At 41.3% G+C, this 24,510-nt stretch overlaps 1 protein-coding gene across 1 annotated transcript in view; it reads left to right on the top strand.

The window, feature by feature from the left end:
* LOC108716517 (MAM domain-containing glycosylphosphatidylinositol anchor protein 1) overlaps window positions 1-24,510 on the top strand; it is a 195,216-nt gene that overhangs the window by 59,176 nt on the left and 111,530 nt on the right. The window contains exons 2-3 of the mRNA XM_018262706.2: window positions 11,218-11,357; window positions 14,347-14,521. Coding sequence (XP_018118195.1) covers window positions 11,218-11,357; window positions 14,347-14,521 — 315 coding nt within the window. The remainder of the gene's footprint in view (window positions 1-11,217; window positions 11,358-14,346; window positions 14,522-24,510) is intronic.

Genomic DNA, 24,510 nt, shown 5'->3' with positions numbered 1-24,510 from the left:
AAATATTTCTCCTTATCTAAACTGTGTTTTTATGTCTCAAAATTGTTACAAAGTATCTTATTTGCACTTGTTAGCTGTTCTGGGCTCTCTGCTAAAAGCCAATTGAGTGAGAAACTTTGTTTCTTTTTCTGGCTGTTCAGTGCAGAGAAAAGAGGGACTTTCCAGTACAAATGACGGACTGCGGGTTGAGCTGTCAAAAGAGGGACTGTCCCTCCGAAAAAGGGACAGTTGGGAGGTATGGGACAGGACTGCTGCTTACAAATGGGATCAGATAAGATCTGTGCAGCCACTGGGACAGAATGCTCTGTTATACAGATAGCTAGAATCTCAGCCATAAAGCAGGGCAGGACTGCTGCTTACAATGGGTATTAGGATCTGTGCAACCACTGGGACAGAATGTTCTGTTATACAGATAGCTAGAATCTCAGCCATAAAGCAAGGCAGGACTGCTGCTTACAATGGGGATCAGATAGGATCTGTGCAGCCACTGGGACCGAATGCTCTGTTATACAGATAGCGAGAATCTCAGCCATAAAGCAGGACAGGACAATGGGGATCAGGATCTGTGCCACTGGGACAGAATATTCAGATATAAAGATGGTAAAAATGTAAAATAAAAGCGTGAGAATGCACAATGGGGAATGTATAACATGTAGGGGTAATTAATAATAAGAAATGGCCCAAGGCAGCTCAGGCCCTTTTCTGTCAGTGGGTTTAATATGGAATTGTTAGTAGGAACAGTAGTTACTAATGTCACCCCCACAAAGGTATCACTGGTTTAATTAACCCCTATCCATCAGCACAGGGGGCCGTGTGTAATGGGGGCGCAAATCATCTGTTATTAAATTAAAGTCTCAATGACTCCCCCTCTATTCTCACAGTGGGCTCAGCTGGTGAAAGGGGCGTTAACCCTTTGTGTCCCCGCTGCAAAATAGATATATATTTATTACTATCACACATAGGCACATGGGACCAGTAATATGGAAGCTCACATGATCTAAATTGAATTATTCTTCAGTGTTACCTGATTTCTCTCAGCAATAATCAGAGCTTATATGATGGGATCTAATTAAGCATAAATGGGGGAATGTTTTATTGCCATGTGTTTTATTGCCAAATTCTATATTTACATAGGATTTATATATCTTTCGCGACAGGAAGGGTTTAGATATGTTGATATTGTACCTGGAATTTCACATTCCCCCCATGAAGCGGCAGCTCTTTCTCACCTCATCCACAAGCAGCTGCTAATTTGTGAATCCCAACTTGCTAATTGTCTGCTCTGTGGCTCAGTTAATGAGACGGGTGCCAAAATCTGCACCTCATATATAAATATGTACATATATATATATAAAGTTCAAAAGGACCCACACTCCAGAGTCAGTGAATCATCATTCTTTATTGTTCAAACTTGTGCACAAAGCATGCACCCGCATTAACACAAGACTGCCTCCGAGAGCTACGGTTATATATATAAATATATATATATATATATCATGGTAGTGTTATAGATGACCTCTTGGCACTCGGAGGATGGAAAAAGATCACTGAACTACAGACTACAACTCCCATCATCTTGACTTGCACAATGTGGATGGGTTTACTTTAGTGTTTTGTCTTTGAAAGAAGTATTGTTGTGTTCTCTGGTTCTGACTCCTGAAATAATGTAGCAGAAGTCAGCTCTCCTCCAGGCCAGGTAATTCCCTCTTTAATGATACATCTGTCTATTCTGAGATAGGCGCTGAGTTCCCATCCTCTCAACCCCCCACGAATTGGGAATGTCTGTCTGTACTGGTGGTTATACTAATGATTACAGTTGTCCTGCCACAGTGTAAGTTGGCACTGTATTAGCTATGGAACAAAGGGGCATATTCACTAAAGGGTTAAGTGGCTAATGCTATAGAATATTCACCAAAAATCTCATTGGCAGGGACATCGACAATTCACTAACAGACGAAGACGACAATTCGATAGTGAACAAGACCATCGCTAGTAGCGAGGAGCGTATCTGTCCCGTTTTGCCTAGTCGGAAAATTCGCAAAACGGTGAAACAATCACGAAACGGCGGAAATTTCACTAAACGCATTGAAGTCAATGGGCGTCTTACGCGCGTGACAATTTTTCTCGCTCCAAATGCATTGAAGTCAATGGGCATTTTATCTTATGGCAGATTTTTGTCATAATGCAAGTCAATGGGCGTTTTTTCCTATGGCCATTTTTTTCTCTGCAAATTTTTCCGCTGTGAATTTTCGCCACAGTTTCACAAAAGAATTCAAATGTGGCAAAATTCTGAATTTCAATGGAGAGAAACAAAAGGAGAAACCGGCACACAGGAGCATATGCAAACGGGGTTAACTCCGTACGTGTTTATTAACGTCAAACGATGCACAACGTTTCGGGGGCAGGCGCCTTCGTCAGGTGCCGTCTCCCTAGAGGACTGTGCACCAGTCAATCTATCAGAGGAGGGCTAGTGAGTGCGTTCACACTGTTTCTACGAAAATTCAGAATTTCGCCCCAAATTCATGGCTGGCGAAAAAATTCGCTCATCACTAGACGCTAGCTTATGTTCGCACCCTATCGCCAGTCGACTTTTCGATCTGGCGAACGGCCGTTACTCCGCAAGTTCGCTAAAGTGCAAATTTTATAGAATGTTAGTTTTTTCGCCAGAGTTTCCATCGCCTCCTTAGACCTGGTGAACTGATAAGATGAAGTTACATCCTCCTCATTCTTATGTCAGTGCCATCATATACTGTATGCTGGAAATTCATAAAAGTTATAAAAAAAAACCTCTGGTGCCTTCTAAAGTCTTAAATATTATAGATTTTTGTGTTAACATTTTTTTCCAGACATTTGAGGGGCATGCCACATTTGTTTTAGGGTGGGCTCATGTCTAGGGCATTAGATGATCTTTTATATCTTTATTATGTAATTAATAAGTGGCCACTTCAAGCATTTGCACCAACATCACTAATGAAGACGTCCATACGAATTTTATGTACCCCCCTATTCAAATTGCCCTAAGTGTAAGCGTACTAACGTCTAGGCAGAAATGAATACTAGCGAAACTTCGCTATGAAATGCTTGCACTGCTGAAGTAACACTAGCAGGAAATCTGCCAGCGTTCGGGTGCTGAGACGCATTTTAGTGAGTTAGCGTATTGGTAGCGCAAAGTGTGCAAAGTGGTCGTTGGTGAAAATTCACCCTTTAGTAAATTTGCCCCAAAAAAGGCAAGACATCCCTGCTGTTTACAGAGAAAAGGGGGATTTGCTTTCAGTTAAGATGGGCCCTTGTGCCAAGACAATGATACAGGGGCCTCTTTTACCCATGCACCCCTGCGAGTCGTCCCATTGTACATGGTGGGGCAACTTAATAATGGATTCATTGTGTGTGTTGAGTGTTACACAGCAGAGTATTGTCACAGAGGCCAAGCTGGAGATCACCTCAGACCCCTCTGTATTCCGGCAGAAGCCCCTCTCTCAACCTCCTATGGAACAGGGCAGCGTGAGGGGCAGGGGAGGGAGGGAAAAGAGCACAGATTAAGGGGGGAAAGTGGAAGAGAGGAGATATTCAGAGAAAGAGAGAGGGATAAATCTGAGGAGAGAAAGAGAAGAAATCAAGGCACAATGTGACAATTATGTGCAGTTCAGGGGCGAATGTCTGGGGATGAGCTGCTAATTTAGGAATGTGAGTGTAGTTACAATTTATGTATGTATATATATATATATATATATATATATATATATATATATATATATATATATACTGACGTGGAAATTTTTCATATTTCGCCATATGGCCGCCACTGATGCGGGATAAGCGTCTTTACGACCGACCTTTGCACAGTCGCCCGATCATTCCGATTCCCATCCGATTTGTGTTCATCAGGCATGACTGCAGCATGCCGGGTGTGGTGCCGGTTGGGAATGAGGAATACGGGCCACTGAACAAAGGTGTACTTTTACAAGATCAGTACAAGCATTGCTAAGATCACTGTGTCTGTGTATATGTATATTACATGCCTTTAGTCCTGGTGTCTTTTGTTTGCCTAGGGAAGTCTACCTTTCCCCCCCTCTTCTATGGACATGTGTCTGTGTGCTGGTTCCACCAATTGATTCATAGCATAACATGCTCATTGATTGGATATATTGTAAGACCACCTTTTGTCTTAGTGTATAATAAACCACTGGCCATTGTAGAGAGAGGCAGAATACTGGACCCCAGCTGAGAACGACTGCTGTGACGTTATTTCCGGGGGATTGCGCAACATCACCACACGATACATCAAGGTTTCCGGATCGATTGTCCATTAAGACGAAAGATCATTTTTATACGATATCAATACTAAACAAGGTAGCCCCAGCACTCTCAATATATAACCCCCTGAAAAAATATTCTTGCACAACTGAACTGTAACTTTCTTAAAAAAGACACATTTAGTTACAAAGTCAGCCTGCAGCCTTGTGCCTTTATATGGTCACAGAACCTCTCAATGACTTCTAATATCCTTATTGTTTACAGTAGGGGGTACATTAACCCTTATAATACATGAGTGATACTTTGAGTTCTCTGTATAACTCAGCCTGCAGCCTTGTGCCTTTATATGGTCACAGAACAACCCCTCAGTGACTTCTAATATCCTTATCATTTACAGTAGGGGGTACATTATCCCTTATAATACATGAGTGATACTCAGAGTTCCCTGTATAACTCAGCCTGCAGCCTTGTGCCTTTTTATGGTCACAGAACCCCTCAGTGACTTATAATATCCTTATTATTTACAGTAGGGGGTACATTATCCCTTATAATATATGAGTGAGACTCAGAGTTCCCTGTATAACTCAGCCTGCAGCCTTGTGCCTTTATATGGTCACAGAACCCCTCAGTGACTTCTAATATCCTTATACTGTAAAAGTAGGAATAAATAATAATCTGTAGAATATTTTCCTCACAAGCTGATGGGGCCACAGACATTATTGTATCTGGTGTAAGTGGATTTATAATGAGTGCTGAAACCCATGTTTATATCCCTTACATTGAAACTTGGATTTATCGTCCATGATTAAATGATCACTTATTTTATCTCCAACTTTCCTTCCAAATTAGGGGCCGGATTTATCATCCGTGATAAAATGATCACTTTTTCATCTCCAAATTTCCCCGCGGATCCCGATGTGGATTCATATCTCTCCGCTAAATGTGTCACAATGTTTTCATCTTAAACTTCCCCATGGACATTGGCGGGATTTTATTATGTGCGCTTAATGTGTCGCTTGTTTCTTCCCTGGATCCTCCCCCCGGGCTCCTCTCTTGGCTTTATTATCCCAGCTCAATGTATCATTTGTTTTTATTTCCAAATTTCCTTATAGATTATGAGCTGAGTTTTATAATCTGTGATAAATGTGTCTGTGGCTTTATAATAAAGTCTCCTCGTTAGTCGCAGGACGGAATTTGTGCAGTCAACTCCGGTGAAGCTTTTTTCCTTGGGCAGACGATTAGCAAGTAGTGTTGTAAGTATTTTATACGCCAGGCCAGTAAAAGTGATGCTTGATGCCAGTGTTATTAAAGGGGAAAAATAAAAATATTAGGCCAAGAATATTTTTCTAGAAAAGGTGGCAACCCTGTTTGAAAGTAAGGGGCAGAGGAAGAAATTCTGTATACCACATAAGTAGTATTTCATTTGTTTTTCGCCATTTGTTTTAGTTCTTAGCCTCTTAATTGAACAACAATATGTTCTGTATATTGAAGGCAAACTGTATGTCTGTACAGGCTATGAGCACATTTAGGGGGCTGTTCCTGCTGAATTGTGTTTAGTACAGGGGAATACTTAGTCTGGCATAGTTTTATGGGCTCTTTCTCTTTGAAAAAATAATGGGGGCCGTTCCTGCTGAATTGTAGATATAAATAAATACGTTTCCACTCTAGATCATTACATGGCAGGGATATTTCTCTGCAGTCATCGAGCCTTTAAAGGGTCTCATTAGGAATTCTGCCATATTGTTGTTCCCCCTTTAGGGAATGGTCACTGCCAACTGTATTAGAAGCAATTTGCATACTAATATTTGGAAAGTTCCCAAGCGCTTTGCTCCAAGATACACAGTTATTGTGTCCCAGAGCAGAACATGCTCATTCATCCCCAGTGGCCCCCCACATTTAACCCACTGCATACTGAAACAGTGAAAACCACGCCCCTTTCCCTTTCCCAACTAATTTTATTATTTATCCATAGAGCTGCTTATTACTTGCAGCAATTCAGTGTGATATGTTTAGTAATAGTAACCAAGAAGCAGGCAGAATAAAGGGGAAGTTCACCCTAAAATAAACTTGGCATCTTGTAGTTTGGGTTTTTGCATTGCAAATCATGGTGCTTTTTGATTTCCCTGAATCAGTATAGTATATGCCATAGACTTGAGGTTATTGCAGGTGCCAATCAGTGTAAGCCCATTGGCACAGCAGCTGAGCCCTCCAGGAGCCCCCAAAGCTTACTGCTGTGTATTAGATGGGACGTGTGTGTATAGCACGATGGAGACAATAGGGCAATATGGTAATAGTAGGGCACAATGGAGACAGTAGGGCAAGATGGAAACAGTAGAGCAATATAGTAATAGTGGGCAAGATGGTAACAATAGGGCAATATGGTAATAGAAGGGCACAATGGAGAAAGTAGGGCAAGATGAAAACCGTAGGGCAATGTGGTAATAGTAGGGCACAATGGAGACAGAAGGGCAAGATGGAAACAGTAGGGCAATATAGTAATAGTGGGCAAGATGGTAACAATAGGGCAATATGGTAATAGTAGGGCACAATGGAGAAAGTAGGGCAAGATGAAAACCGTAGGGCAATGTGGTAATAGTAGGGCACAATGGAGACAGTAGGGCAAGATGGAAACAGTAGGGCAATATGGTAATAGTAGGGCAAGATGGAAACAGTAGGACAAGATGGAAACGGTAGGGCAATATGGTAGTAGTAGGGAACAATGGAGACAGTAGGACAAGATGGAAACATTAGGTAATAGTGGGGCAAGATGGTAACAGTAGGACAAGATGGAAACAATAGGGCAATATGGTTATAGTGGGGGCACAATGGAGAAAGTAGGACAAGATGGAAACAGTAAGGCAATATGGTAAAAGTATGGCAAAATGGAGACAGTAGGGCAATATGGTAATAGAAGGACACAATGGAGACAGAAGGGCAAGATGGAAACAGTAAGGCAATATGGTAAAAGTAGGGCAAAATGGAGACAGTAGGGCAATATGGTAATAGTAGGGCACAAAGGAGACAGTAGGGCAAGATGGAAACAGCAGGGCAATATGGTAATAGTAGGGCACAATGGAGACAATAGGGCTAGATGGTAATAACATGAAGGTGGAAACAGTAGGGCAAGATGGAGACAGTAGGGCAAGATGTTAATAATAGGGTGAGATGGAAACTGTGGGGAAAGAAAATATCAGGGCAATATGATAATAGCAGGGCAAGATGACAGCAATAAGATTTCATATCAATGTAACCCTACCTGCAGCCTTTTAGCTGATAATGAAGGACAAAGTTGAAGGAACATTCATAGATTGCACAGTTGTACTGTTAATGGGTCCTGACAGAACCAGTTTGCTCTGGGCCCTCATGTTCTAAAGAAGAAGAGTAAGTGGCAGCCGGTTATTCCAAGGCTCTGCCGCTCCCCCATAGACACCTTAACCCACCATGCGCCTGCGATTAGGATCTTGTGTTCTCATTACTAATCTGAGCTGTGAGTGGAGTTTGGCTGCACTTACAGAACCCTCCCTTCCCCTCTTCCTCCATGTGCATTAAAAGATCACGTCCAGAGGCCCAGTCTCCCATTGCTTCCAGCCTGTGAGCTGTATGATTGATGCATTGCCTGAGCCATGAATAATTCACTCATATTCCTGACTGTACTCTGGATCCCTCACCCGTCCTGTGTGATACTCGCTCCTTAAAACATACACTTGTTTTACGTAAAGCAATAGAGAAGGGGGGAGACTGGCACTTGGGTGTTTCAATGTGGGGCTACTAACGGAATATTTGATATTTCCCCCCCCCCCAGGTATCCACACTAAATCCCACTACCAGCCTTATCGATCCATACAACCATACCTGGCAGCACTTAACCCCATCAGACTAGAGAGGTCTTGTGCCTGTTTAACAGCCAATAGCAAAACCAAACAGAGATCAAATAAGAAATGAGTATGTTGGGCAGGCAGACATTGGGTATGTGCCCCTCTGTAGCACCCCAGACACATGCTTCTTCTGCCTACCCCTAGTTCCGGCCCTCTGATGAAGCCCATGAGCTATGCTCTTTAAAGGATAAGTAAAGCCTAAAAAGAATTTGACTAAAAATCGTGTATTTAATGTACTGTACTTACTGTACCAACCCAGTGGTTCAGCAGCCTTATAACAGTAATGATCTAGAGCATGTTGCTCCCCAACCCCTTGGATGTTGCTCCCAGAGGCCTCAAAGCAGGTGCTTATTTTTGAATTCCAGGCTTGGAGGCAAGTTTTGGTTGTATAAAAACCAGATGTACTGCCAAACAGAGCCTCATGTAGGCTCCAAGTGTATATAGGGACTACTAATAGCCAATCACAGCCCTTATTCAGCACCTCCCACGAACATTTTTCATGCTTGTGTTGCTCCTAAACTCTTTTTACATCTGAATGTTGCTCACAGATGAAAAAGGTTGGGGACTACTGATCTAGAGCTTCACATTTGCCCCCTGCAGCTCCTCATCTTGGATCTTGTTAGGCATCATTTGTGTGTCAGTGGCACTGCACATGCTCAGTGAGCTCTTAGCAAAAGCTAAGCTTAGGGGTCGGGAAAAACCATCAAGCAGAAAGTGAGGTTCTTCTGATTTAGACATTGATGCTGCAGGGCTGATCATGAATCAATTCTGCAGACTGCACTCATTTCTATACTGCTGTATAATGTGACTTCATAACAATCCAATCTTGTATTGTGACATTAATATTGTGTAAATACTGTATATTGTAAGAGACTCCCTAAGCTCTGGTAAGTGACAACCACCAAGAATGATCCTGCTGCTGACTCTTCCTATTGGCAAATGAAATGTTCCAGAAACAGAATATTGCTGCTGGTCATGTAAACCATAGCAGCCGATAGCAGATGGCCTTTAGTAATCGCCTGTTTGAAACATTTGATTGGTTTCTATTGGTTGTAGATTTAGCTATTAGCGACATCCCCTGTAACTTTCAGCAGAGCACTTGTTACATGCAGGTCTCTCGCTCATGTGGCCCTTACTTACTTACATTCATTGTTATTCACACACTCACTTGCTTTTCTCAATAACTTGTTCCCTAGTGGTTCCTAAAAGCACCGCTATCTGCTTTATTGGTGAAGCTTGATATCACAACAGGTCACCCAGTCCTTGGGGTATAGTTAGTAGCATCTCAGATGTTCCTGACATTGGCTGAGTGATAGTTACAGACAATATTAGTACCCAGGACCAGAACACAAGAGCCATGTCGTGGTGCTCCTCTTGAGACCTAACCTCACTAACCCTAATCCCATCTACTGAGTACCTATGTTGACAGGTGGCAATAACCCTTCAACTCTCTTGGGTAAAGTTGTACCTTCTACCTCAGCATCCTCTCTTCTTCCACTGAAGTCTCTTCTGCCGTAGGCTTTAGCATCACCCACCCTACTGAGTCTAGTCCAAAGAGGTCTTAACCTGGCAACTTTTCTATTAAATGGCCTGCGGAAGCTGCCTGATGTCCCTGGGCCGTAAGCAATTCTCAATAGGGTGTGATTAATGTGGATAGGGAAGTCCTCTTCCCACCCATACCTCTACAGACCCAGCCAAACAGCAAGGACCCTACCTGACATAGAGCTGGGAAATAACTAACTTCATACCCCCTTACATATGAGCACATATATATATATATATATCCACAAGGAGTGAGAACATAACATAATGCTGAGGTTGCAAGGAGCATCATCTATCATCTACTGCATTTTCCCCCTCCCATGTGAAGTGTGAAGTTCTGTTTAGTAAATACATGTTTGGCCCCTGTGACTCCTCAGTTCCAATATCTCTCTCTCTTTCTCTCTCTCTTTATCTTCTTGACTAATAAAGTGAGCAGCCATCATTACATCTGCCCATCTGCCCTTATCCACAATAACCCCCCCCCCAGACTTGGGAACCCTCAGAATTTATTGTCTGTATTGGCTTGGTTTGAAATGACATTTCTGGCACTTGTAGTCGGGTAATTGGGCTTCTCATCTAGGTCACAAATGAGCCGCTCCCAGAGTTCTGTGTCAGGATTCCTGGAAATTCTGAATAAAATGATCTTGCTGCTGAATGGGGTTTTTGTGCCAGAGACAGATAAATTAGTGGCAGTGTCTCCCAGGCTCTGATGAATGGGGGGAAGACTTGCTGGCAATCGCCATGGTTTGTATCTCAGGGACAGAAAAATGTTTTTCATCATCAGTTTGGTTCATTTGTTTTCATGAAATCATTTACTATAGATTTTATGTGCAAACTATTGGGCTCCTGAAGTCCTCCTCCCCAGCTAATGCCATTGGGATCCTGAAGTCCTCCTTCCCAGCTAATGTTATTGGGTTTCATATTCCTTCTTTCCAGCTAATGCCATTGGGCTCCTGAAGTCCTCCTTCCCAGCTAATGTTATTGGGTTTCATATTCCTTCTTTCCAGCTAATGCCATTGGGTGTCTGAATTCCTTCTTTCCGGGTAATGTTATTGGGCTCCTGGATTCCTCCTCTCCAAAAAGTGCCATTGGGTTTCTATAATCCTCTTCCTCAGCTAATGTCATTGAGTTCCTGGAGTCCTCCTCCCTAAATAATGTCATTGTTTTCCTGGATTCCTCCTCCCCAAATAATGTCATTGGGCTCATGAATTCGATCTCCACATCTAATGTCACTGGGTTCCTGGGTCATATGTTCCTGAATTCTGAGACAATTTGCAATTGGTTTTATTATTTGTGGTTTTTGAGTTTTTTTTTAGCTTTTTTCGGCAGCTCTTTAGTTTGCAATTTTAGTATGGTTGCTAGGCTCCAAATCACCCTAGCAACCATGCATTGATTTAAATAAGAGGCTGGAATATGACTAGGAAAGGCCTGAATAGAAAGATGAGTAATAAGTACCAATAACAATACATTTGTAGCCTTACAGAGCATTTGTTTCAATATATTTCTGTATAAAGGAATTAATTCAACCCCATTTTAATCCCTACAGCCCCAGCTCAGGCACAAATCATTCACGCGGGGCAGGCGTGCGTGGTGAAAGAAGATAACATCAGCGAGCGAGTTTATACCATACGGGAGGGGGACATCTTGGTTCTGCAGTGTCTGGTGACGGGCCACCCGCGACCTCAGGTAAGTTCTCCTGCCATATGCCAGAACCGGTTGCTACTGCAATTATTGAATGTCATACAGGTATGTAACCTGTTATCCAGAATGCTCGAGACCTGGAAGTTTCTGGATAAGAGATCTTTCTGTAATTTGGATCTTCATACCTTGTTTATTAGAAAATCAGGTAAACATGAAATAAACGCAATGAGTTGTTTTTGGAATCAGGATTAATTATATCTTAGTTTGGATAAATTTCAAGGTACTGTTTTTATTATTACAGAGGAAAAAGGAAATCATTAAAAAAAATTGTATTATTTGATTATAAATGAGTCTATGGGAGACAGCCTTTCCGTAATTCAGAGGATAATTGGTTTCAGGATAACTGATCCCATACCTGAATAATATGTAGTTCACCTTCAACCATTCTAATTGCTTGTACATTTTTCTTCTAATTTTTTGGAATTAAAAATTTATTTTGACTCTTTCCAATCGTTTCCCAGTTGCTACACAGTAAGGTTACTGTCTCCTTAAACTGTCACAATTTGATACATTACTTGCTGGTATTTAAAATTTCTGGTTTTAGAGAAACAAAAGCACACACACAGTCAATTGCAAGGTATTCAAAATAAATCTGCACGCACTCCCGCAACCATGGCCGTGGAGGTTAAAAATGTAACTTTATTCCATGTAGTTAAAAGATATGCGTCCTAACGCGTTTCGTATCAGCAGATACGTAATCATAGGCACTAGTGCCTATGATTACGTATCTGCTGATACGAAACGCGTTAGGACGCATATCTTTTAACTACATGGAATAAAGTTACATTTTTAACCTCCACGGCCATGGTTGCAGGAGTGCGTGCAGATTTATTTTGAAGACAGAGTTTGCCTAAGCTACGGGTTCGGGGCACGGCACCCGGACCATTCGGCTAACTTGGTGAGTGTAAAGCTCTTTGGCTGTTTTCTATCATTTAACGATTGAGTGAAGGGCCTGGGTCTGGACACCCAGGCCAGATTTTTCTGCTTGGTAAGGATTGCCTAGCGGTCTACATCAACGTAGAAATTTGAGCAACTTGAGCATTACATGCATATATATATATATACACAAAAATAAGGGATTTGACCCGCAAAGTTTATAAGTGATTTGCTCTATTGATATATTATAATTAGTCCAAAGGAGATTGGAGCCGGCATCTTCTCTTTTTTAATTGCAAGGTATTACCTGAAGTCACAATCAGTGCCCTGCAGTTATTGGCATACTACTACAACTCCCAGGATGCCCAGTAAGCATGCTATCTTGAGCAGTGGCTGCAGAAGTTAACTGGCCTGCTAAAAGAAGTTAACTGCTGCAGTATAATGCAAAGCTCTTTCCCCTACTTTCTGTCTTCTAAATAAGGTTTAATCTGCACAGTGGGGGGGAAGTGAATTTTTTTTTTTCATTTTATCTGTAATTCTCATCATGGGGAGAAGGTAATGTACTTTAAAATACAGGGTATGGCTGGTACTTTTGTAGTACAGAGGCAGGAGAGTGTATTTAGCAGATAGCGTAGTGAGCTGTCACTGCTAGTCATCCAGCAATACAGGAGCGGGTATAATGAGAACAACCACAGTGGGTGTGAGTCTTTGTATCTGCTTATATACATACACAAATATATATACACCCACTCACTCACTGGCTGCTACTTTGTATTATATTAATATATTGTACTATACACCATGTACCTGCCTAATTGTGCTTAGCATCTGAGATTATGCATGATAGATTAGTGTACAGTATCTCAATGTACAGCAAATTTAGGGGGCTGTTCCTGCTGAATTGTGCTTAGTACAGGAGAATACCAATGCTGCCATAGTTTTATGGTATCTCTCTGTACAGACTATGAGCAAACTAAGGGGACTGTTCCTGCTGAATTGTGCTTAGTACAGGAGAATACCAATACTGCTATAGTTTTATGGTATCTCTCTGTACAGACTATGAGCAATCTTAGGGGCTGTTCCTGCTGAATTGTGCTGAATTGTGCTTAATACAGGGAATACCTATGCTGCTATAGTTTTATGGTATCTCTCTGTACAGACTATGAGCAAACTAAGGGGACTGTTCCTGCTGAATTGTGCTTAGTACAGGGGAATACCTATGCTGCCATAGTTTTATGGTATCTCTCTGTACAGACTATGAGCAAACTTAGGGACTGTTCTTGCTGAATTGTGCTTAGTACAGGGGAATACCTATCTGCCAAAGTTATATGGTATCTCTCTGTACAGACTATGAGCAAACTAAGGGGCTGTTCCTGCTGAATTGTGCTTAGTACAAGGGAATACCTATGCTGCCATAGTTTTATGGTATCTATCTGTACAGGCTATGAGCAAACTTAAGGACTGTTCCTGCTGAATTGTGCTTAGTACAGGGGAATAACTATGCTGCCATTGTTTTATAGTATCCCGCTGTACAAGCTATAATCATACCTAAAGATAAAAACATCCTTTGCTGCTAAATATTAGTGCGACTTTCAGATAAAATGTAAATGATCTTTCCTTTTTCTTGTGAGACTACTGTTCTGAATGATTATCTAAAATACTTGCCATAAAGCAAGACTGATGTGCTTTGCAAGAAAGACAGTAATAGAGACAGTATCATAAGTACCAGCAGAATTTTCCCCTATGAAAAATCAAAAGGGGTCTAGGGGACTAGTTTAATTCACTATTACTATTCCATCCTATGAGAGCGAATCAGGGCCGGAACTAGGGGTAGGCAGAGCAGGCAGGTGCCTAGGGCGCAAAGCTGGGAGGGCGCCAGGCACGTACCTCCTCTGTCGCCTTCCCTTCTCCGCCCGACTCTCTGCGTTTCTTCTTACTTTTTGCGCACTATATCGCAAATTTGCGCATGCGCATGCGCATGCTAAACAGGCGCCGCGACTGCCCGGCCTGCCTAGGGCGCCTGCCCAGCATGGCCCGGCACTGGAGTGAATATATACATTTATATTCTAAGGGGTCTCTGTTTCCCATATCCTTACAGGTACGATGGACAAAAACTGCTGGCAGTGCCTCAGAGAAATTCCAGGAGACCTCCATCTACAACGAAACACTGCGCATCGAGAAGGTCCAGAGGATGCAGGGGGGTCGATACTATTGTAAAGCCGAGAATGGGGTTGGGGTCCCGGCCATCAAGTCCATTCGAGTAGATGTGCAGTGTAAGTCATTTAGAGGCAGCCAATAACAACCCACAGTTCTACTGTGCACGTGACTGGTCCTTTCAGCCATCTGGAACAACATGGACTGTGGAGCAAAGAGATCAATTGGCAAAATAAATCTTGTGTATCATATTGGATCTGTGCAGCCACTGGGGGGGGTGCTCTGTTATACAGATAGCTAGAATCTTAGCGATAAAGCAGGGCAGGACTGCTGCTTACAATGGGGATCAGATAGGATCTGTGCAGCCACTGGGACAGAATGCTCTGTAATACAGATAGCTAGAATCTTAGCCATAAAGCAGGACAGGACTGCTGCTTACAATGGGGATCAAGTAGGATCTGTGCAGCCACTGGGAGAGAATGCTCTGTTATACAGATAGCTAGAATCTCAGCCATAAAGCAGGGCAGGACTGCTGCTTACAATGGGGATCAAGTAGGATCTGTGCAGCCACTGGGAGAGAATGCTCTGTTATACAGATAGCTAGAATCTCAGCCATAAAGCAGGACAGGACTGCTGCTTACAATGGGGATCAGACAGGGTCTGTGCAGCCACTGGGACAGAATCTTTTGTTATACAGATAGCTAGAATCTCAGCCATAAAGCAGAGCAGGACTGCTGCTTACAATGGGGATAAGATAGGATCTGTGCAGCCACTGGGACAGAATGCTCTGTTATACAGATAGCTAGAATCTCAGCCATAAAGCAGGGCAGGACTGCTGCTTACAATGGGGATCAGATAAACAAACATGCCCGCTCTCTAGAGATACAGTTTGCAAACACAGAGGGAGCTCTTCCAAGCAGATTATCTGGTTTCTTCACTTTGCTCACAGATCCAAGTCTGTTGTTTCTGATGTGCATTTCCTGAATCCCTGATGATGAGCCAGAGGAAGGCTTTTGTGCTTTGATGTGTCACATTTAGAACTTTGGGGTCAATGAAGTGGCCTGTGGCCTTGTCATACTAACATCTACTCTTCACATGGACTTGGTAACATGGAGCTCCTATGGTAGAGCTCAGCGTGTCTTGTACTAAAGGCTGATCTCTCTGAGCCAACGGTGGGGGGCACTGTGAGAGAAAGTGCGGCTGAATGAAAGATTAACCCAGGAGTTTTCCCTGTTCCTTTAGTGTGGTTGTTTGGTTATGAGTGCACTGGTCTGCTCATTGGTTTAATATAAACATCCCCTTCAGATAACACTCTAACACTCTCTGCATTGACCCTGCTCCCCCTATAATACACCACTACCCTCTCTGTGCTACTCATGCCGTCTCTGTAATAAACACCCTATTTTCTGTGAAGCACTCTACTCTCTCTGATGTTCTTCCCAAGATTAACCCAATGGTCATTGTGATATGTCATGTCCACTATGTAATATATCTCACCCTTAATTGATACACCCCACTGTGATAAACCACACCCTCTAGGTAATAAAGCCCACCCTCTTGGTTATAAATCCCGCCCTCTCTATTATACACTCTATATTCACACTACTTTCTCTGGGTGATTTTGTAAGCCTAATTCTTGCATTGGTGTGGAACCATAATATACTGTAGCTGGATATAGCATATGCCGTATATATATATTAGGGATGCACCAAATCCAGGATTCGGTTCGGGATTCGGCCAGGATTCTGCCTTTTTCAGCAGGATTCGGCCGAATCCTTCTGCCAGACCGAACCGAATCCCAATTTGCATATAAAAATTAGGGGCGCGGGGAGGGAAATTTTGTGACTTTTTGTCACAAAACAAGGAAGTAAAAAATGTTCCGACCCTTAATTTGCATATGCTAATAAGGATTCGGTTCAGTGTTTGGCCTAATCTTTCGTGAAGGATTCGGGGGTTCGGCCAAATACAAGATAGTGGATTTCGTGCATCCCTAATATATATATATATATATATATATATATATATATATATATATATATATATATATACTGGAATAATGCTGTTGGGGGTCACCTACTCACAGATATAATCAGCACAAGGATTTCAGACGAAAAAATATTTGACACTTTCTGTGTTTTTTTTCCTTAGAAACATATACGTTTAAAGCCTCCTGAGCTTTTCCACAGAAAGCAGCCTTCATGCTGGGTAGGAGGGGGTAATACAAGGATCTGGTCTCCATTATCTCCATTATCTCCATCGGATCCTTGGATTGCCCCGCAGAGCGAATGTTTTACCCATCCCCAGGTACCAATGAGTTGGGGGGGAGGACAAAGAGGCAAGATGTTATTTTCAGAATGAGGTCAGGCTTTAAATGTGATACAGTGATACTTTCTTATAAGAATAACTCATTACTTCTGAATGGATACATAGATCTTAACAAATCCTTATGCACACACAGTATCATGGGCACAAGCTCTGGTGGCAACAGATATTTAAAAAAATATACAAAAATGTAAAAAAATGCTGTTGCACCCAGGGACTTAAAAGAAGAAAAATTCTTTATTTAATGATCATGTGTGCAATAGCATTTTTTTTACTATATATATATATATATGTATATATATATATATTAGAATATATATGTTAGTATATATCATATGAAATAGGTTTGATGCTTCAGTCAGAAGTTTAAAGGTCAATTAATATAAATAAATTATTTAGATTCATCCCTTAAGTGTAAATTTTATTTCTAATATCCTTATAATTTCAGTCGTGGGTACATTATGCCTGTATAACTCAGCCTGCAGCCTTGTGCCTTTATATGGTCACAGAACCCCTCATAATATCCTTATCATTTACAGTAGGGGGTACATTATCCCTTATAATACATGAGTGATACTCAGAGTTCCCTTTAAAACTCAGCCTGCAGCCTTGTGCCTTTATATGGTCACAGGACCCCTCAGTGACTTCTAATATCCTTATCATTTACAGTAGGGGGGTGCATTATCCCTTATAATACACAAGTGATACTCCGAGTTCCCTGTATAACTCAGCCTGCAGCCTTGTGCCTTTATATGGTCACATAACCCCTCAGTGACTTCTAATATCCTTATCATTTACAGTAGGGGCTACATTATCCCTTATAATACATGAGTGTGCCTTGGTATGGTCACAAAACACATATATTCTTAGAGCAAAGCATTCATCAATGCTGAGTGAAGGTTTAGGAAAAGGTGCTCATTCAATGACCATGATTTACAGATCTCTGTGTCTCACAAGAGGTTTAGATACACAAAAGGGAATGGGATAAAAGACAGGGGACACAGGGGTGAGGCTGCAGCCAGAATCCATTGCACAAGTGCTGAAATTACACAGAATCCCCCCTGTGCCAGAAATGAGTCTCCCCTCCCTTTGCCAACTCTGCTCTCAGTAATATAATCTTGTGTTTCCTCCCTGCTGTCCGACTGGGAGATCTCGGGCACCTACAGACACTCTCACTCCACACTCACCAGTCTCATCAACAAATTGATTCGATTAATATCCGCACGTCTCTCCAGGAAGCCAATACTTTTTATTTCCATTTCATTTCTCTGCAAAGCAAAAATCAACTTTTTATTTCTCCTAATTTGCATCTCCAACTGTTTTTTTCCTCCTGTTCTTTTGCCATGTTCCCCCGGGGGTCACCTGTAATATTGATGGGATTTGTCAGCTGGAATGAGATGTAAATAAGAATTCTGTCATTTTCATTGCATGCACTCGGTGGGATGGCGAGAGGTGTCTGTCATTTCAGGCGCTTCTATTCATATTTCAGTCTCTTATTCAAACCAATGCATGGTTTCTAGGGTAATTTGGACCCTAGCAACCACATAGCTAAAATGGTAAAGTAGAATAACAAGTTAAATGACTCAAAAACCAGAAATAATAAAAAATGGAAACCAATTTCAAATTGTCTCGTAACAGCATTTTCTGCCTCATTCTAGATATTAACTCAAAAACACGTGCAAACTGTGGCACCAACTTAGATAACGACCAACCAGTAGCCAATTAGAGCAATTAGGGGCCTATTTGTCATGCAGTGTCAATTGATTAAAGGGGTGGTTCAACTTTCAGTTAACTTTTAGGGCTCTTACTCATGAGCGTTTTTACCTGCGCTCCCCTGCGTTCCGTTTTTCGGCGTTCAGCCGCAGGGGAGCGCAGGAATAGACGCATTTGATTATTTCAAATGGGGCTGTACTCACACAGGCGCGTGTAGGCGGCGAACGCAGGAAAAATGCAGCATGTTGCGTCTCAACCTGCGTTCGGCGCCTACATGCGCCTGTGTGAGTACAGCCCCATTTGAAATAATGAAATTCGTCTATTCCTGCGCTCCCCTGCGGCTGAACGCCGAAAAACGGAACGCAGGGGAGCGCAGGTAAAAACGCTCATGAGTAAGAGCCCTTAGTATGTTATAGAATTGTTATAGAATTGCCAATTATAAGTAACGTTTCAATTGGTCTTTGTTTTTTATTTTTTATAGTGTTTTAGTTATTTGCCTTTTGATTCTTTCCAGCTTTCAAATGCGGGTCACTGATCCCATCTGATAAACAAATGCTCCGTAAAGCTACATATGTTATTGCTACTTTTTTATTAATCATCTTTCTATTCAGGCCTCTCCTATTCATATTCCAGTCTCTTATTCAAATCAGTGCATGGTTGCTAGGGGAATTTGGACCTTAGCAACCAGATTGCAGATACTTTCATTAAAGTCAAGGGGAAAATTTAAGTGGCAGCTAAATCGCTCTATAAAAAAAACGTGAAAAAAATGAATGATGTATTTGGACATATTTAAGAGGCTGCTTCTGTTTCCACGGCATCTTTACAAAATCACTGCACAGCTTGATAAATAATAAGCTCCATAATGTTCGCCATGTAAACCAGTTTGTAGCCCCTTAATGACATTAGAGTGTTCAAAGGCTTAGAAGCAAAGTGTTGTCATTCAGACTCTATGAAGGAATGTATTTATGGAAGGCCCTTGATGTGCCACATTCTGAGGGATGTTTAGGGCCCCCACCGTGTGCCAGGCTGTGTATTATTTGTATTCTTTCCAATGCGCTCAGCAGACATTTGATTTTCCAGCTCCGGATACATGTAACGCCAGATGTTCTCCTGTTATTCACAAAGGGAGAAAGGTCTCAGCTGGGAAGAAATTGACCTCCGGGTCCAACATCTCCATTGGGAGAGCCCATCGAAGGGACAGTAATAAGGAGACTATGAGACTATGTACAGAACAATAAGGCAATTACACGCCGTCAGCTTGGTTATGTGACAGCTGGGTCAGGTCATACTAATCGAATCCATCCCTGGGAAGTAGTAATAGACTGGTGCATGAGGGGAATGCAGGAGATTTAGCTAAGGAATTCCATTCTCATCTCCCTGCTGTATTATATAGATGTGACTGCAGAATAGGAAGGGTCAGTTCTTGTGCAGAAACAGCAAGTAACTGCAACGGCTGTAACTACCAAATGTGTAAGATACAGAAATATGGAAATAGATGACAGCAAATAAGCACTCAGCCCAAATCTCACCCTAAGTGGTCTTCAGACTGGGCCCCCTTAGCTCTTAACAAGGTTACAGATATATAGAAACATTGGGGTAACAGTCACCCAGTTATAGTTCCAGGGGTACCCAGGGCACAAATAAACATTCACCCCAAATCTCCCCCTAACCGGTCTTCAGGCTGGGCCTCCTTAGCTCATAACAAGGTTACAGATATATAGAAACATTAGGGTAACAGTCACCCAGTTATAGTTCCAGGGGTACCCAGGGTACAAATAAGCACTCACCCCAAATCTCCCCCTAACCGGCCTTCAGGCTGGGTCCCCTTAGCTCATAACAAGGTTACAGATATATAGAAACATTGGGGTAACAGTCACCCTGCTATAGTTCCAGGGGTACCCAGGGCACAAATAAGCACTCTACCCAAATCTCCCCCTAACTGACCTTCAGGCTGGTCCCCCTTAGCTCATAACAAGGTTACAGATATATAGAAACATTGGGGTAACAGTCACCCTGCTATAGTTCCAGGGGTACCCAGGGCCAGTGTCAGACTGGGACACCAGGGGCCCACCCAAAAACCTTAGACCAGGGGCCCACTCTCAGTACTATTATTCTTCCTCTCCTCACTCAACCTCTATTCTCCTAGTCTCTTTTAGTTATACATACTATAACCTATTATTTCATTTATTTAGTCTCTTTGTTCTCATAGAAATCAGTAATGACCATGAAAAAGGCCAAATTTTAAGCAGCACAAGGGCCCACTGACACCTGGGCCCACCGGGAGTTTTCCTGGTATCCCGGTGGGCCAGTCCAACACTCAATAAACACTCACCCCAAATCTCCCCTAACTGGCCTTCAGGCTGGATCCCCTTAGCTCATAACAAGGTTACAGATATAGAGAAACATTGGGGAACCAGCTGTTTAGCTATAGTTCAAACAATATACAGAACAGCAAATAAGTACTCAGTCCCAAAATCTCACTTATTTTAAATGTATGTTGAACTTCTAAGAGTGTCTACTAGAGCAAATAGTCCTTCTCCCAAGACCCTAAAGACTTCAGGCTGATTCCCCTAACTGCTGCTCCATCCACCCCCCCCCATCTCCACAGTTTGGAAATCACTACCCTAAAGATAGAGATAATATAAATGCTATATTCTGTAACCAAGAATTACCATATGCACTTACTTACTTATTTAATACATATATTTGCTGACTTTTAGTGTATTTTACAATGTATGTAAAGGAGGAGATAATTGTTTTCATTTATTTGGAAATATTAGAAGAAAAGGCCCTATTTCTTCCAAAATGAAATTAGCACTTTTGTAATGATGCCTTATAGATACAGTAACCATAGATAGATAAGTGTGTGTAAAGTTATGATAACAGATAATGGTGTTTGTATGTTCTTTTGGGGATAAATAGCAGAATAAATGTGCTGCCGTTTTATTCATTTGTAGCCAAACAAAACATGTTCTCTTTATTGCAATTATTGTGTCTTATTATTTTACAGCCAGGCAGTAAAGTTTAGTTGGATAAGTACACTTCCCTGGGTTTATTATAGACAGTATAATATGTAAATACACATATTTCTGCTTCACTGTGGGAATATTTGTGTATTCAGCTAATGCACGGCGGTGGGAAATTTAGTACAAACGTCTTTATTTGCCTTAATGTAACGAAGCCGCTGCCTATAAAAGAGATTCCTAATGTCTCCCCACAGAGGGGCGCTAACTATCCACCCGGGTGCCAACGCCGTGCTCCTTTCACTGTCCCTTAGGTGATACATATCAGTGAAAACTAAACCACTGGGATCTGAGTAAGGCAAATTGTACCCAAAATTATGCAGCTAATTATTCTTGCCGATAAAATTAAAATGTAATAGAGTTCATGCCAGCCATTGTGTTGCGATAGACCCCTGGAAATATGTTCTATATATCTATATATATATATATATATATATATATATATATATTTATATATATATATATATATATATATATATATATATATATATATATAATAGTCTGGAAGCCGGCACTGCACGTTAAAAGGGTCAAAGTTGCCTGGGTGCAAAAAAGCCCAAGAATAAAATAGAAAAATAGAGAAGCTCGCACTCACAGGACTTAAAAGGTCAAAAAGGTGTTTATTTAGATCAAAAATCGACTAACGTTTCGGCTTGCACTCAAGCCTTTCTCAAAGTGAATATACAAACACTCACCAAACATTTAAACCCAAAAATGGCGGGGGAAACAGTGTGGTGTGACGTCACAGTGACGTCACACCACACTGTTTCCCCCGCCATTTTTGGGTTTAAATGTTTGGTGAGTGTTTGTATATTCACTTTGAGAAAGGCTTGAGTGCAAGCCGAAACGTTAGTCGATTTTTGATCTAAATAAACACCTTTTTGACCTTTTAAGTCCTGTGAGTGCGAGCTTCTCTATTTTTCTATATATATATATATATATATATAATTTATAAATGCTATTAAGAAAATAAGCATTTCACTTTTAATTGTTCTTTATTGTGCAGCAAAAGTGACTACTATAACAACTACGAGTGTTATTAAAGGGATACTGTCATGGGGAAAAAAAAAAAATTCAAAATGAATCAGTCAATAGTGCTGCTCCAGCAGAATTCTGCACTGAAATCCATTTCTCAAAAGAGCAAACAGATTTTTTTATATTCAATTTTTAAATCTGACATGGGGCTAGACATATTGTCAATTTCCCAGCTGCCCCAAGTCACTGAAATCCATTTCTCAAAAGAGCAAACAGATTTTTTATATTCAATTTTGAAATCTGACATGGGGCTAGACATTTTGTCAATTTCCCAGCTGCCCCTGGTCATGTGACTTGTGCCTGCACTTTAGGAGAGAAATGCTTTCTGGCAGGCTGCTGTTCTTCCTACTCAATGTAACTGAATGTGTCTAAGTGAGACATGGGTTTTTACTATTGAGTGTTGTTCTTAGATCTACCAGGCAGCTTTTATCTTGTGTTAGGGAGCTGTTATCTGGTTTCCTTCCTATTGTTCTTTTATTTGGCGCTGGGGGGGGGGGAAAGGGAGGGGGGTGATATCACTCCAACTTGCAGTACAGCAGAAAAGAGTGATTGAAGTTTATCAGAGCACAAGTCACATGACTTGGGGCAGCTGGGAAATTGACAATATGTCTAGCCCCATGTCAGATTTCAAAATTGAATATAAAAAAATCTGTTTGCTCTTTTGAGAAATGGATTTCAGTGCAGAATTCTGCTGGAGCAGCACTATTAACTGATTCATTTTGAATTTTTTTTTCCAAATGACAGTATCCCTTTAAGGTTTACTTATCCTTTAATTACTTACCTATAACTTTCTAAAGTACTTGACTGCAGTTCCACCTGACCTTGGTGATGGGGAAATGAAATCTCAGTGCTCTGTGAAAACCCAAGTGGAAACGCAAGTGGAAATCCATATTCTTAACACATTCTCATATGCCATTAGAAATTAAAGGGGAAATCCATCTAAAATCAGTTTTTTGCACAATGAAAGAAAATGTAATTCTAAGCAACTGTTCAATATACATTCATTAATACATGTTTAATGGTTCTGAAATTCTGCTTAAACGTAATTGCTATTGAAAGGAGTGATTGTCTGCCCTTTTCTGTTGTTATGTTTCATCTATTTCTACAATGTAACAGAAGTCGGTTCTCCTCTTGGCCTTTTAATCAGCTCTACCTGCTACATTCTTTCTGCTTCATTTCTCAGACAGACACTGCTTTCAATAGCAATTACATTTACACATAACTGTAAAACCATTAAATATCTTTAAAGGGGTTATTGACCTTTAAATTAACTTTTAGCATGGCATAGAGATTGATATTCTGAGACAATTTGCAATTGTTTTTCCTTTTTTTTTGGTTTTTCAGTTATTTAGCTTATTGTTCAGCAGATCTCCACTTTTGAATTTAAGCAGCTTTATAATTGATAGGGTCTTGTTTACCTTAGCAACCAGCCAGTGGTTGGGATGAGAGGCTGGAATATGAATAGGCAAATAACTGAATAGAAAGATATGCAATATAAAAATAACTACAGTAGAGCCCCCCTTTTACATCCCCTGATTTTAAGTTTTCCCTTATTTTACATTGTTGTTTTTGCTGCCAGGGTCAGTGACCCCCATTATAAAGCTGGAAATTTGTAGAAGAGCAAAGTAAATGATTATAATCTCTAAAAAAATAAATAATGAAGATGAATTGCAGAGTCGCTTGGAATAGGACATTCTATAACATACTAAAAGGTATGATCCACCCCTATACATTTTGTGTAAAAAATGTGAATGTACTAATGCATTATACTCATTTAGATATAGAAGAATTGTGCTTAAAAAAGTAGTGTTTCAGGCTGATTTATTGAATATTTCTGCAAAAACCCTAATAATCCCTTCCACTTCCTGCTCCCCGAATTCCCAGGCTGTGCAGGGGAGCCGGCGGCTCTCAGCTCACTGTACTGTAGGACAGTAACCAATCAGCAGCTAGCAGGACCTGATAGGGAACTGAAGCCTGTATTTGCTTGTCTGATTGCAGGGCTGTGATTGGCTGTC

This window comes from Xenopus laevis, chromosome 5L, assembly GCF_017654675.1.
Source record: "Xenopus laevis strain J_2021 chromosome 5L, Xenopus_laevis_v10.1, whole genome shotgun sequence".
Classification (NCBI taxonomy): Eukaryota; Metazoa; Chordata; class Amphibia; order Anura; family Pipidae; genus Xenopus; species Xenopus laevis.
Note: the sequence above shows the minus strand (reverse complement) of the source record. Positions and strands in the feature narration are given on the sequence as shown.